We start from the raw sequence: 14,974 nt of genomic DNA, 5'->3' as shown, positions 1-14,974 counted from the left end.
ATAAAAAAGGATAATAGAGTTCTTCTCCCAGTCCATTTTTTTGTGCAAAACATACATTTCTCTCAGGTAGTGCTTCGACAATCAAGGCCAAAAGTTGAGAATGACACAAATATCAATTTTCAAAGTCTGCTGCCTCAGTGTCTTTAGATATTTTTCAGATGTTACTATGGAATACTGAAGTATAATTACAAGCATTTCGTAAATGTCAAAGGCTTTTATTGACAATTACATGAAGTTGATGCAAAGAGTCAATATTTTCAGTGTTGACCCTTCTTTTTCAAGATCTCTGCAATCCACCCTGGCATGCTGTTAATTAACTTCTGGGCCACATCCTGACTGTTGGCAGCCCATTCTTGCATAATCAATGCTTGGAGTTTGTCAGAATTTGTGGGGTTTTGTTTGTCCATCCGCCTCTTGAGGATTGACCACAAGTTCTCAATGGGATTAAGGTCTGGGGAGTTTCCTGGCCATGGACACAACATATCGAGTTAGTTATCACTTTTGCCTTATGGCAAAACTGTTCCTGGGTGGTTTGGAGAAGTTGCTCTCTGAGGATGTGTTGGTACCATTATTTAGTCATGGCTGTGTTCTTAGGCAAAATTGTGAGTGAGCCCACTCCCTTGGCTGAGAAGCAACCCCACACATGAATGGTCTCAGGATGCTTTACTGTTGGCATGACACAGGACTGATGGTAGCGCTCACCTTGTCTTCTCCGGACAAGCTTTTTTCTGGATGCCCCAAACAATCGGAAAGGGGATTTATCAGAGAAAATGACTTTACCCCAGTCCTCAGCAGTCCAATCCCTGTACCTTTTTGCAGAATATCAGTCTGTCCCTGATGTTTTTCCCGGGGAGAAGTGGCTTCTTTGCTGCCCTTCTTGACACCAGGCCATCCTCTAAAAGTCTTCACCTCACCGTGCGTGTAGATGCACTCACACCTGCCTGCTGCCAATCCTGAGCAAGCTCTGTACTGGTGGTGCCCCGATCCCGCAGCTGAATCAACTTTAGGAGACGGTCCTGGCGCTTGCTTGACTTTCTTGGGCGCTCTGAAGCCTTCTTCACAACAATTTAACTACTCTCCTTGAAGTTCTTGATGATCTGATGGTTGATTTAGGTGCAATCTTACTGGCAGCAATATCCTTGCCTGTGAAGCCCTTTTTGTGCAAAGCAATGATGACGGCACGCGTTTCCTTGCAGGTAACCATGTTTGACAGAGGAAGAACAATGATTCCAAGCACCACCCTCCTTTTGAAGCTTTCAGTCTGTTATTCGAACTCAATCAGCATGACAGAGTGATCGCCAGCCTTGTTAAAAAATTTAATTTGTGTCATTCTCAAAACTTTTGGCCACGGCTGTATGTTATACCAGCACCTAGTTATCTGTAACTGCAGAGCAGACTCAACTCTCCATTTTCTTTTCCCTTCTCTCTAAATTTCACAGTCTTATATGTATATTACATTTGAGTCATTTAGCAGACACTCTTATCCTGAGCAACTTAGAATTAGTGCATTCATCTTAAGATAGCTAGGTGAGACAACCACATCACATTTTCTCTCTTGGCAGTTTCCACCTGTCTAACTCCTGCTGCATTTCCTCATCTCCATCCATCCTCTCCTTTCCCTATTTTTGGGTAAAACAAAGGGAATACCTCTCATAAGCACTGACGCACACATGCACATGCACACGCCTATTTAGTCTAACTACAGATGTAGGATCTTCATTTGATCATCCTGTTCGGAATTTTAAAACCTGTAGTGTATTTAGGTTTAAAACGTCTTCTGAAGTTGACAAATTCACATTTCCTGTTTTTATTTTCCTGCCGTAGCATACTGGATCAAATTAAGAACCTACATCTAATCACACACAAAAACAATTTGTCTGACTATTGATGATTTTAAGGAGAAATTTAACCCCTCTGCTACATAGGAACGTTGTTCTCTCCCATATGCAGCCCCCACCATCCCTACTCCTAACTATATCCCCCATTTCAAAATAAATGTATTTCCATCCACTAGGCACAAATCTCCCCCAAAGCCCCACCAGCTACATCTAGCTAATATGAAATCCAGGGGAGAAGCCTTTCAACTGAACAAACAGCCCACTGATCCATTTCCCACCACTGCAGCCCTCTCCTCTAAGCATCCATCCTCCTGATTCTTTTACACCCCTTCTGATTGACTTCCATTGGACAGGATGATCTAAGGGCAACTGGTGCGTTTCACATGTTTTTCCTCCCCTATCTCTACTGCGTCTGTCTCTCTATTCTCTCTGTCCCTCTCTCTATCTCACTTTGCCATTCTCAGCGGCATACAGATCCTCTCCCCAATAAGAAAGCCGGTGCTTGCTGCATACTGCTTCAGTCAGCAGAAAAACCCCAGAGATAGAGAAAAAAGTGAGTTATAGATAGATAGAAAGACTTGAGGGAGTGAGAGAGAAGCAAAGCAGAAAGAGAGCAAAAGATAGAGAAAGACTGAAGGTATAACCCCGCACATGCACCATAGACACCACACTGTTCACAAACATAAAATTGCACATGTAGCCAGGTGACATACAAGTGTGCATACATCTACTCACTCAAACTCTGTGCATATAGATGGGGTTAGGACATCCTGCTGATGCAACAGTAAAAATGCAAACAGAGAATTGTAGACAAACCAACACACAGGTACTGTAGCGCTAAAACCTATTGATTCATATAATATGAAGCATAATAATATAATAATATAATATGAAGCACTGATGCATGTACTGATGCATGTACTGAAGATCATCAGTTACTAGATTGTTCAATCAGACTGAATGAGCTCTGCTATCTATATCTCTCGAGTGGTGCATCGGTGCAAGGCAATGCTTCTCAGTGCTAAAGGCATCACTAGAGACCCTTGTTCGAATCCAGGCTGTATCACAACCGGCCATGATTGGGAGTCACATAGGGCAGCGCACAATTGGCCCAGCGTAGTCCGGGTTTGGCCAGGGTAGGTCGTCATTGTAAGTAAGAATTTGTTCTTAACTGACTTGCCTAGTTAAATAAAAGGTAAAATATATACATACACACCATCTAAAAAGCAATATTAACGTGCAAAAAATTATACATGTGTTTTTGCTTCCCCATTTTACAACAGTGCTAATCTGATCAACTACTAAATGAGGAGAACAGATCCTAGAGGAAAAAGAGAACGAGAGAGGGGGAGAGAGGATAAGAGAGAGGGGAAGAGGGAGAGAGAGGATAAGGGAGAGAGAGGGGAAGAGGGAGGGAAAGGATAAGGGAGAGAGAGGGGAAGAGGGAGGGAAAGGATAAGGGAGAGAGAGCAGATTGTATACAGTCAGAACAGCCCGGCTGTTTTGACAGGGCTTTTTAATAAGGCAAAATTTGTGCTGAGGGCTTATGTTTTTCCTAATCATTTTTTCTTCCTCTCCCATTACCTGTATATTACACCTTTTGCTCACTCCTTTGGGGAAACAGGAAACTATGTATTAAGCAAAAGGTTATTTACAGAAGGAGTAGGTCAGTTGGGGAGACAGAGAATGCTATCATAAGGCAAAGAGAGAAACGGGAAAATGCATGTGTTGTTAGAGTTGCTTGTTATGCTGGAGTTTGCCTCAAACCACCTGCAAGTTTGCATTAGACATTAGGCTCTCATATAAGCTTCTCCTTTACTTCCCCTGCAGGGCGATTTCATTACCGCATGCAGCTCCAACTTTACCACGCTATCTCTCCCTCCCCCTGCCCTGCTATCTACATCAAACTCTCTCTCAGCCATTCATACCCTCCATCCTTCTACACCCCTTCCCCCAGCATTACCCAGTCTGAAGGTTGCCAGTAATTTCAATAGTGGCTGTTGTTTGAATAGCATGTAGAGCAACAGACTGCTGCAGTACTGTAGCAGCATCACTAATTTCCCTTTCTCTCTCTCTCCCTCCCTCTTTCTCTCTCCCTCCCTCTCTCTCCCTCTCCCTCTCCATATTTCTCTCTCCCTCTCCCTCTCCATATTTCTCTCTCCCTCTCCATATTTCTCTCTCCCTCTCCATATTTCTCTCTCCCTCTCCCTCTTTCTCTCTCTCCCTCTCCCTCTTTCTCTCTCCCTCTTTCTCTCTCCCTCTTTCTCTCTCTCGATATTTCTCTCTCCCTCCCTCTCGATATTTCTCTCTCTCCCTCTCCCTCTCCATATTTCTCTCTCTCCCTCTCCCTCTTTCTCTCTCTCCCTCTCCCTCTTTCTCTCTCTCCCTCTCCCTCTTTCTCTCTCTCCCTCTCTCTCTCCCTCTTTCTCTCTCTCTCTCTCTCCCTCCCTCTCCCTCCCTCTCGATATTTCTCTCTCTCCCTCTCCCTCTCCATATTTCTCTCTCTCCCTCTCCCTCTCCATATTTCTCTCTCTCCCTCTCCCTCTTCATATTTCTCTCTCTCCCTCTCCATATTTCACTCTCCTTCTCCCTCTCGCTCTCCATATTTCTCTCTCCCTCTCCATATTTCTCTCTCTCCCTCTCCATATTTCTCTCTCTCCCTCTCCCTATTTCTCTCTCCTTCTCCATATTTCTCTCTCCCTCCCTCTCCCTCTCCATATTTCTCTCTCTCTCCCTCTCTCTCTCCATATTTCTCTCTCCCTCCCTCTCCCTCTCCCTATCCATATTTCTCTCTCCCTCCCTCTCCCTCTCCATATTTCTCTCTCCCTCCCTCTCCCGCTCCATATTTCTCCCTCCCTCCCTCCCTCTCCATATTTCTCTCGCTCTCTCCCTCTCCATATTTCTCCCTCCCTCCCTCCCTCCCTCCCTCCCTCCCTCCCTCCCTCCCTCCCTCCCTCCCTCCCTCCCCTCTCCATATTTCTCTCTCTCCCTCTCCCTATCCATATTTCTCTCTCTCTCCCTCTCCCTCCATCTTTCTCTCTCTCTCTAACTGTTTCATAAGGGGATTTACTCTAAAGGCTGGATTAGAATGCATGGCATCATTGTACTACAGTCACAATGCAGTTGGTAAATAGACCTGTCATTAGTCGCAAACGGAAACAGATTTGACTCAATTGATTTTCTCTGATGGTCTGGAATCAGTTTGTGGCATTGCTGTGTAAAACTAATGTGTTCAATGAAAGCGAGTGTGAAACCCTTGTTGCAATCAAATAATCTTTGGTGTCTTTGGAGAATTGCTTTGACAGTGAGTATGATTATTGATAAAGATTTACACTGTAAAAGAGATGGTTCTTTTGAGCATTTTATTTGGTCATAACCAGAGTCACTCACCGGTTGAATGTTATATGCCAACAGGACAAACCTCTTGTCTGCAGACACATGGAACTTTGTGTGAGTCAAATCCTGTAGAAAACATGATAAGATAAACATGTCAACAACATCCCTAGATCTAATATGAGACTTAACCTTCAAGAACAACATCCCTGGAGCGAAGTAGTTGTAGATAATGTCAGAGATAAGACTGCACTTGGGAAGCCATGGCCATAGTTATAGTAGGTCTGCATATATCATGAGCAGAATGCTAATTACTGTTGTAGGTTTACAGCTACAGTGTGGGATTAACATGGCAACAGAGATGATACACCAAGTGAGAATCTGGCGAGAGCCGGAGAGGAGACAGCATCTCCCCATCTTGACAACAGAACCCTGCTTAGCTCCGAGGCAATGACCCACATAAGTCTGTCAGTGTCGCACAGAGCCAGGCGGTGTTGTTCAAAGTGAGGCTCTCGCTTGAAAAATCTCTTTGAAGCCGTATGTTGAAGGCTTCAATTGAACAGTGAGGGAACCAAATAGACCCAAAAGAGCTTAAACTGTCACTGCATATCTATATAACTGTATAGTTACTACTGCTCTCTACTGGTTTAACAGTCGTTCTATAGTTCTTTCTCCATCTGGGAGGACCACTCAGTCCCTATTGAATTTGCCTGGTTGACTCCGTATATGAGCCGATCAATAGTGGAATACAGCTCCTCTCCTGCAGGGCCGTTACGGGCCGTTACTCACTAAAGAGCTGTTGTCCAGCAGGGTAGCTGTGATGTTGGAGTGGAGGCTGTAGGACAGGACATGACCCTCTCTGGTTCTGAGCGCAACCTCATTCTCTGGAAGGGACAACACAGGCCGAAGGGAAATGGTTACCTTTTGGTTGATTCACTCATTATAACATGAATGGGAGCTTGCCTTGGCTTCCCTAAACATGTTCTATCTCGTTCCCCCACTTTAGGGTATCAAGGCTCTTACCATCCAACCAGGTCACACAGGGGTCGTGAACTGTATACTTCTCACTTTCCAGATCCTCCATGGTGAAACGGGATCGCAGAAACAGGTGAGACTCATCTTCCAGAGAAAGAGAGAAAGCAAGAGAAATGAGAAAGTGGGAGAAAACAAATGGGCAAAAACACTCCACTTGTCATTTCCACCCGGAATGAACAAGAAGCTTCCTCTATTCACACAGAGCCAAGGCACAGCTGGTGCTGCGGCGGCTCAGCTTGTTCTTAGCATAGCACTGGAGTCTCGTCTTTGGTCTGAGTCTCTTTTCATTGCAGGGGAATTTTGTATTTGTCAGTGTTGATTTGTTTTGTCAAATTGTGAATGTCATTGATATGTTTATTTGATGGAGAGTCTCTGTTCTCACTCCTCCCACTGCATCCTCTCTGCTTCTCTCCGTCCCTCTCTCTCTTTCTCTCTCTCTCTATTCTTCAAGCCTCCTTCTCACTCACCCCCTTCACCCCTCCTTGCCTTTATTCTCTTTCTCACCCTCCTGCATTCTTTTTCTCTATTTGTTTCTCTACAATTTATTTTTATCCCCATTCCTTCTCTTCCCTCCCCCATTCCTTCTCTTCCCTCTCCCATTATGTTTCATCTTACCAGGTGTGAGCATGATGACTGAAAGGCCGACCAGTGATAGAACACCAACGATCACCATCATGGCGATTGCAATGCCCTTCCAGTTCCGAGGTGGACCGGCTGAAGCATGCATGTCCTAACAAGAGAAGCACACAGACACACACACACACACATACAGACACACAGTGATGAGTGTAATGTCCACACACACAGCTGAGGGAGAGAACATTAGCGCCGCTTCATTTCCACAGCCTCACAGTGAGTATTTCGCTCTCAGACAAGCAGATCTGCGGCGTAGGCAACAGGCAGTCTCTGGGGAAATAACAGTTTCGTACAGCCTCTCACTATGACAGAAAAATGTGTAATTTAGACTTCTCCTTTGCCAGGGAAAAATGTTTAATTAATTGCAGACTATCATTTCTGTCATGGTTTAATTTCTCAAATCTGTCACCTCATTTCACCTGTAACAGCTTTAATGGGGCACATGGTAGGGGTTGGGAGGAAGAGTGGAAGGGTGCACGTTCTTGGGCACAGCGTTCTTGGGCACAAGGACTATGGTGGTCTGCTTGAAACATGTAGGTATTACAGACTGGGTCAGGGAGAGGTTGTAAATGTCAGTGAAGACACTTGTCAGCTTACTCACATCGACAATGGAGATCGTGATCACACAGTCATCTAGAGCAGCTGGTGCTTTCATGCATGGTTCAGTGTTGCTTGCCTCAAAGCGAGTATAGACTAAATTTAGCTTGTTTGGTAGGCTTGCGTCACTGGGCAGCTCTCGGCTGGGTTTCCCTTTGTAATCCGTAATAGTTTGCAAGTCCTGCCACATCTGAAGAGTATCAGAGCCGGTGTAGTATTTGGTATTTTATTAGGATCCCCATTAGCTGTTGCAAAAGCAGTAGCTACTCTTCCTGGGGTACACACAAAACATGAAACATGATATACTGTACGTGTGTTGAGTATTCTCTCAAGATTAGCCTATGAAGTGTGGAACTATGTACAGATATCATTCCCTTTCTGGTTCTACTGGTAACAATAATATGCTCCATGGCCCTTTTGTTGTTGTTATGTCAACTGTTTGATTTGACTTTTATGATTGTGTCTTGTGTGATTGTGGTTTAAGTTTTTTCAGTATGCAGATAGGTTGAGAGCATGTGAGGTTGGGGATTGTACATTGCATAAGTGGAGATGTGTGTGTGTGTGTGTGTGTGTGTGTGTGTGTGTGTGTGTGTGTGTGTGTGTGTGTGTGTGTGTGTGTGTGTGTGTGTGTGTGTGTGTGTGTGTGTGTGCAACAGTGGCTGTATAGTGGTGGTTCGGAGACAGCTGGTGTAACACAGGGCTGGATGGAGGATCAGCAATATGTCAACCAGCAATCCCCATGGCTGTTCCCGTCCTCCATCAAGGCCTGCGGGAAGGTGAGGGTGATGGAAAACAGCAGCCGGCCATGGCTCTGTGGCTTTGAGGACAGGGCCAGGCAATGAGGTTTATGGCTGCATTGTGATTGCGCTCTCACACTCCAATGAATATAATGCCCCGGTGTCTTGTCTCAGACAGCTACACACTATATATGAGGACTCTGGAATCGTCTGCAGTTGAATTTAAACGTGACTGATACTGTGGCTCCCTTATTCCAGTAGAGCTTTGAGGAGCATTGGAGGAGAATATACAGATGTAATATTCCTACAGCAGCTGTTTCTTGTACTGTAATGTTCCATCTTATTTATGTTTCACCTTGTGTTCTTGAACTTTTTGTTAAATTAATTCCAATCATCACACCTCATCATGTTGGTCTTCTAGGTAGCTAACTCACCTTTCATGGAACGTGCACCCTTCCACACAGGTCCAGAGCTCCAGACCAATAAGTCCTCCTCTGATGTGCTCCTTTCTTTGACTGTAGCTGCTATACTCTATCTCTGTCATTCTCTCTGTTCTCTCAACACAGTGCACAGTCCTGTGCTGTACAATAGTGGACCCGATCAACATCATTCCCTCTGATTGGGTGTTATGTAAGATATGAAAGAAAAGAGACCCAGGCAGACAGACACACACACACACAGAGGAGACCCTAACAGAAAGGCACGGTTAATGTAATTTCCCTTCGCTCTTCTGATTCGACCACAGATATTGTTTTGATTTCAAAATCCTTCCCTAATTACTACTGCATGCAACACTCTGCTGAAACATCCCCTATAATGGGATGCACCACCACAGGAAGCACATCAGATAGAGTGGGAGAACCCTGTGCATGCTGGCTGGGGGAAGAGGGAGTTATGTCAAAGTAGCAAATGAGACACAGATACAGGAGACGGGAAGATAATCTCAAGGGTGGATACACACAGCCACCATATTCTGTGTGGGTTTCAATGATGGCAATGCTACATCTGAGGAATCAAGGATTCAGCACAGCACTGATTGCCAGAAGAGGTGGACAGGTGAGGGGTTAGATTGACATGTGAATATCACCAGTGCACACTTTTTGGTGACCCGATAAAAGGAATCAGTACAATAAAACAACTATAATGTATAATACACTGCTCTGTGAGCCATCCATCCGAGAGAGAGTCAAGAGGAGCCTATGATAAAGCTTTGATGATGTTGTCAGTCAAACCAACCCACAGGCAGTCTATACTCTAGTCTATAGACTAAATGGAGCTTCGTACTGTATGTGCAACCAAACATGTATCTCTTGGGGAGAGACCTCTGCAAACATTTGCAGTGCTGACTACGTTTGTAGCGTCAGTGAGAGATAACAGAGTTCCCCTCCCACCATGGCCAACAGACAGAGCAGACCAAGGGAATTCCCCTCAACCAACCAAATAGAATCGGTACAGTGTGCAGCTGAACAAGGTCCAGCGGGAAACAATTCATAGAAAGCGAGCAGCCGGTAAAATGGACTTTCGATGGGTCACTAGAAAGCCTCTCTCTCCACAAAATATGACAGATCCTTACGTAATCCCTGGTCCGATAACCTGACCCCTTCTTCATTGAGAAACTCAACTAACGGTTACAGATAAAAACACATGCTGAAACACATACTGTATGTAGACTGTAATCAAAACACCTTCATTGTATGGTTGGCTACAGACTTTAAAAGGGAAACCACACCAAATAGAATTGCTCAATTTGCTCCCAATGCACCAGAGGTAGTTCATAAATTAGACTCTGGGGATCTCCTTGTCTGTCTGTCTGTCTGTCTTCGGAACATGCGGTGAAAATAACACAATAAATCATCGGGAGCAGAATCACAGCTAATGAAGCTATTGTTGAGACATGCTGACTCTCATCTACATATCCAAATCCCACCAGCTACATAATTCTGCAGCAACCAATCACTAGTAACCAGAAAGAAAAACAAGATGTACCAAGACATGATATTTGACATGACATTTGAAGATCAAGCAAGCCAGTCAACCATTACATTTTAAGAGACAAAACTGTAATAGCAACTATTTTTTGGAAGATACAATAAGCCTACCAGCATCTTGTTTTAACGATTCACTGTAATTGATCGCACGGGACAAAAGCAGATGAACCATTAACACATAACTTTTACTTGAATGCATTGCCATGTCAATATCTCTTTAGTACCTCAGTTAAATAGTAGCCATTATGAAGCAGTTTCCCACTTTCTGACTGGTTTAAATAGATAGAACTGGGGTGATGTGGAAGGACCTCAACAGCACTGCCAGTGCTCCGGTATAAACTTCAAAGGATTTGAAAGCTGTATCGCTACGCCATGATTGAAGTGACCTTTTGATAATACAATTTCAATAAACACAGTACCGCCATCTATCCCGCCATTTATTTGGCAGAATTTTCTCACTTGCCTCTCACATCCTAAAAGGTTGTAGGTGGTAGGCTTTGGATTTGGGTTGAGGAGGATGACAATTTTGCCCTAATATCATATACTCAGCAGCACCTGCCACAGTTGCATGGAAAAATCCACTTCTTTAAGCCTCCTCTGCTGTGAGCCCTGCAGCCCTTTTCTCTATTCCCTTTCATGCATCTCACCAAGCAATAGCAAATGACTGTACAAAAAATCTCTCAGTACACTATATGGCTGCTGAACCTATCCCACTCCTCTACATAGCTGTGTCCGTCCTGGGGAGAAGGGAGTGTGATACTGCTGTAAACTATGAGGGAGAGGAGAAGTACATAAAAGAGACGACAGGTAGTCTAGCGGTTAAGCGCGTTGGGCCAGTAACTGAAAGGTCGCTGGTTTGAATCCCTGAGCTGACTAGGTGAAAAATCTGTTGGTGTGCCCTTGAGCAAGACACTTAACACTAATTGCTCTGGATAAGAGCGTCTGCTAAATAATTGATATGAGAGAGAGGTGCATGTTCTGACACAGGACTGATACAGTTGAAGTCGGATGTTTACATACACTTAGGTTGGAGTCAATAAAACTCGTTTTTCAACCACTAACAAATTTCTTGGTAAACTTTAGTTTTGGCACGTCGGTTAGGACATCCACTTTGTGCACGACACAAATAATTTTTCCAACAATTGTTTACAGACAGATTATTTCACTTATAATTCACTGTATCACAATTCCAGTGGGTCAGAAGTTTACATACACTAAGTTGACTGTACCTTTAAAAAGCTTGGAAAATTCCAGAAAATTATGTCATGGCTTTAAAAAAATTTGATAGGCTAATTGACATCATTTGAGTCAATTGGAGGCGTACCTGTGGATGTATTTCAAGGCCTACCTTCAACCTCAGTGCCTCTTTGCTTGACATCATGGGAAAATCAAAAGAAATCAGCCAAGACCTCAGAAAAAATATCGTAGACCTCCACAAGTCTGGTTCATCCTTGGGAGCAATTTCCAAACACCTGAAGGTACCACGTTCATCTGTACAAACAAACAAAAGTATGCAAGTATAAACACCATGGGACCACACAGCCGTCATACCACTCAGGAAGGAGACGCCTTCGGTCTCCTAGAGATGAACATACTTTAGTGCGAAAAGTGCAGATCAATCCCAGAACAACAGCAAAGGACCTTGTGAAGATGCTGGAGGAAACAGGTACAAAAGTATCTATATCCACAGTAAAACAAGCCCTATATCAACAAAACCTGAAAGGCCGCTCAGCAAGGAAGAGTCCACTGCTCCAAAACCGCCATTAAAAAGCCAGACTATGGTTTGCAACTGTACATGGGGACAAATATTGTACTTTTTGGAGAAATGTCCTCTGGTCTGATGAAACAAAAATAGAGCTGTTTGGCCATAATGACCATCGTTATGTTTGGAGGAAAAAGAGGGATGCTTGCAAGCCGAAGAACACCATCCCAACCCGTGACGCACGGGGGTGGCAGCATAATGTTGTGGGGGTGCTTTGCTGCAGGAGGGACTGGTGCACCTCATAATATAGATGGCATCATGAGGCAGGAAAATTATGTGGATATATTGAAGCATCTCAAGACATCAGTCAGGAAGTTAAAGCTTGGATGAAAATGGGTCTTACAAATGGACAATTACCCCAAGCATACTTCCAAAGTTGTGGCAAAATGGCTTAAGGACAACAAATTCAAGGTATTGGAGTGGCCATCACAAAGCCCTGACCTCAATCCTGTAGAAAATTTGTGGGCAGACCTGAAAAAGCATGTGCGAGCAAGGAGGCCAACAAACCTGCCTCAGTTACACCAGCTCTGTCGGGAGGAATGGGCCAAAATTCACCCAACTTATTGTGGGAAGCTTGTGAAACCTACCCGAAACGTTTGACCCAAGTTAAACCATTTTAAAGGCAATGCTACCAAATACTAATTGAGTGTATGTAAACTTCTGACCCACTGGGAAAGTGATGAAAGAAATAAAAGCTGAAATAAATCATTCTCTCTACTATTATTCACATTCGTAAAATAAAGTTGTTTTCCAAACTGACCTAAAACAGGGAATTTTTACAAGGATTAAGTGTCAGGAATTGTTAAAAACGGAGTTTAAATGTATTTGGCTAAGGTGTATGTAAACTTCCGACTTCAACTGTAAATGCATCCTTTTAAAGTACACTCTTCTTGTTCAACCACCCCATCACAGATCAAATCTGTGGAAACAGAACCAAGCACGGAGGTGCAGTATATGAATTGCTTGGCTGTGTAAAATAAAAGGACTGTGCCATAATAACGCAGAGAAACATTTGCCTGGGAAAGATACACTAACTAGTGTTTTGTGGATTCCTTGTTTAACCTACAAAATGTAATGGATCAATTCTAAATTGTTGGGAGACATAAAACATTCCCCACTGACCACTTCAGACAGGAAAGACATTTATCATCTATTTTCAATTATTCACAATGTTGCACAGTATAACATATACCAATGCAACCTAACACAGCACTGCTTAAAAACAATGTTGTTGACAGTCTGACACATGATTTGTAAACCAAATGAATAGTGCAGCTCTGAACTGAAAATGTCGTCACGGCTGAATTGTTGCTGTCGCTGAGAAGGTAATGGGTATTCTTAATTAGACTTGGCAGGGCTATAAAGTACTGCTGTAGTGGAGATGGAAAGCATATCGCAACACTAACTCCAGGAGCAATGTATTTCTCTGATTATTAATTAAAAACAGTATGTATGCAGCTATCAGCAACTGTCCACCAAGAAGCAACCAACTACAGTCACATTTGGTTACTTTTACATTTCTGGAGCATCAGCAATTCTGCCACCTATTGACAGCCTGCAAGTAGAGATAGCTACATGCAAAATCTGTTGCAACTTCTCTGTTTGACTAGGCTCACAGAGCTGCTGAATGACCATGCAGTGGACATTATTCAGTACATGGGGGAACATTAATATGACATTAAAAACAGTGGCAAAAAGTGTGAAATTAAAATGCTGGTAAAATAAGGTCTGGTGTTAAATAAGTCAACTGTGCTATTCAGATTTTAAATCAACTTAATTGAGGCTATACACTTCATATAATTACAGAATACATTTGATTGTCCATCACCTGCTGCAAGTTGTGTGCCCCATTCACACTTCGATTGCAGATATCTCTTTATCCACATGATGTGGGCTATAAATCAATTAATAAAGTAGGCCTATATGCCCTTTGGCATGGGTAAGCCATGACTACTACATTTTAATTGCTATAACCGCAACCGACACGCAGTATGATGTGTTTTAAAATATAGCCTACATAATTTAACTGAATCAGTTTACCAACAAAAAAAAATCACTACATCAAAACAGTTTGCGATAGAAGAGGGGAATACCGGTATTGGGGTTACCACTGCGACCACTGCAGTGCACACAGAAGCTTGATCAAGAGATGCCTGTATTGATTAGATATATTAAGTACGAATAAAAGAGCACAAAGGAAAGACAGATATTAATTGATAATCACATCATGTTGATTTAAATGTAAAAACTATTTCTGACTGGTCACAACAGAGATATAAAAATAAAAAACAGGCGCATTTAGACTATCCTTCAAGCGCATACGCTCACATGTAGACACACGCACACACAGACCTCTGCGACTGTAATGTTATCGCCATGCTCATCAGAGAGATTTATGCAATGAGATTAACGCAGATCCTGCTCTATGATAAAATAAAATAAATCTTGGGAACATCTAAAAAAAATACGAAACAGTATTGAGTAGAGCCATTTACCAGGTCCGTGCCCATATTCTGTTGAGTCGTGGCAATCATCTCTGCTGTCTTTAACAAGCTTCTTCCTGGAATTAAATCATGCTCCTTTCAGTAGTTCATCTGGATGAATGCACTTGTGATGTTCACAAGTTGTCCAAGTAAAAATGCGCTCTCTCTCTCTCTCTCTCTCTCTCTCTCTCTCTCTCTCTCTCTCTCTCTCTCTCTCTCTCTCTCTCTCTCTCTCTCTCTCTCTCTCTCTCTCTCTCTCTCTCTTCTACAGTATCTCCGCGGGAGGGAGTGTGTGTGTGTTCTGTTTATGGCCATTTGCTTGCTTCCTCACTGATTACAAAGTAATCAGATTACGTTACTGAATTCGGCTAATCCAAAAATTATGTTATTGATTACAATTTTGGACAGGTAATTGTGACAGTTAGAAAGTAACCTACCCAACCCAGTTGATAAACTCTGAAATGAATCAAGACACTGTCGTAACCTCTGGCTCAGCAATATTCTATGGCTGTAAGTAGTCATGTTGGAGCAACACATATGCCATGTAAATCACGGTTCTGACTAG

At 43.2% G+C, this 14,974-nt stretch overlaps 1 protein-coding gene across 1 annotated transcript in view; it reads right to left on the bottom strand.

Annotated features, from left to right (window-relative positions):
• Positions 1–14,587, bottom strand: part of LOC118360775 (inactive dipeptidyl peptidase 10-like) — a 34,539-nt gene extending 19,952 nt beyond the window's left edge. The window contains exons 1-5 of the mRNA XM_035740183.2: positions 14,422–14,587; positions 6,822–6,936; positions 6,195–6,290; positions 5,961–6,055; positions 5,229–5,300 (exon numbers count right to left, since the gene is read on the bottom strand). Of these exons, the coding sequence (XP_035596076.2) occupies positions 5,229–5,300; positions 5,961–6,055; positions 6,195–6,290; positions 6,822–6,936; positions 14,422–14,460 (417 nt within the window). The 5' untranslated portion in view covers positions 14,461–14,587. The remainder of the gene's footprint in view (positions 1–5,228; positions 5,301–5,960; positions 6,056–6,194; positions 6,291–6,821; positions 6,937–14,421) is intronic.
• Positions 14,588–14,974: the final 387 nt, after the last annotated feature.

This window comes from Oncorhynchus keta, chromosome 28, assembly GCF_023373465.1.
Source record: "Oncorhynchus keta strain PuntledgeMale-10-30-2019 chromosome 28, Oket_V2, whole genome shotgun sequence".
NCBI lineage: Eukaryota > Metazoa > Chordata > Actinopteri > Salmoniformes > Salmonidae > Oncorhynchus > Oncorhynchus keta.
The sequence above is the reverse complement of the archived record's forward strand: the minus strand, read 5'-3'. Positions and strand labels throughout refer to the sequence as shown.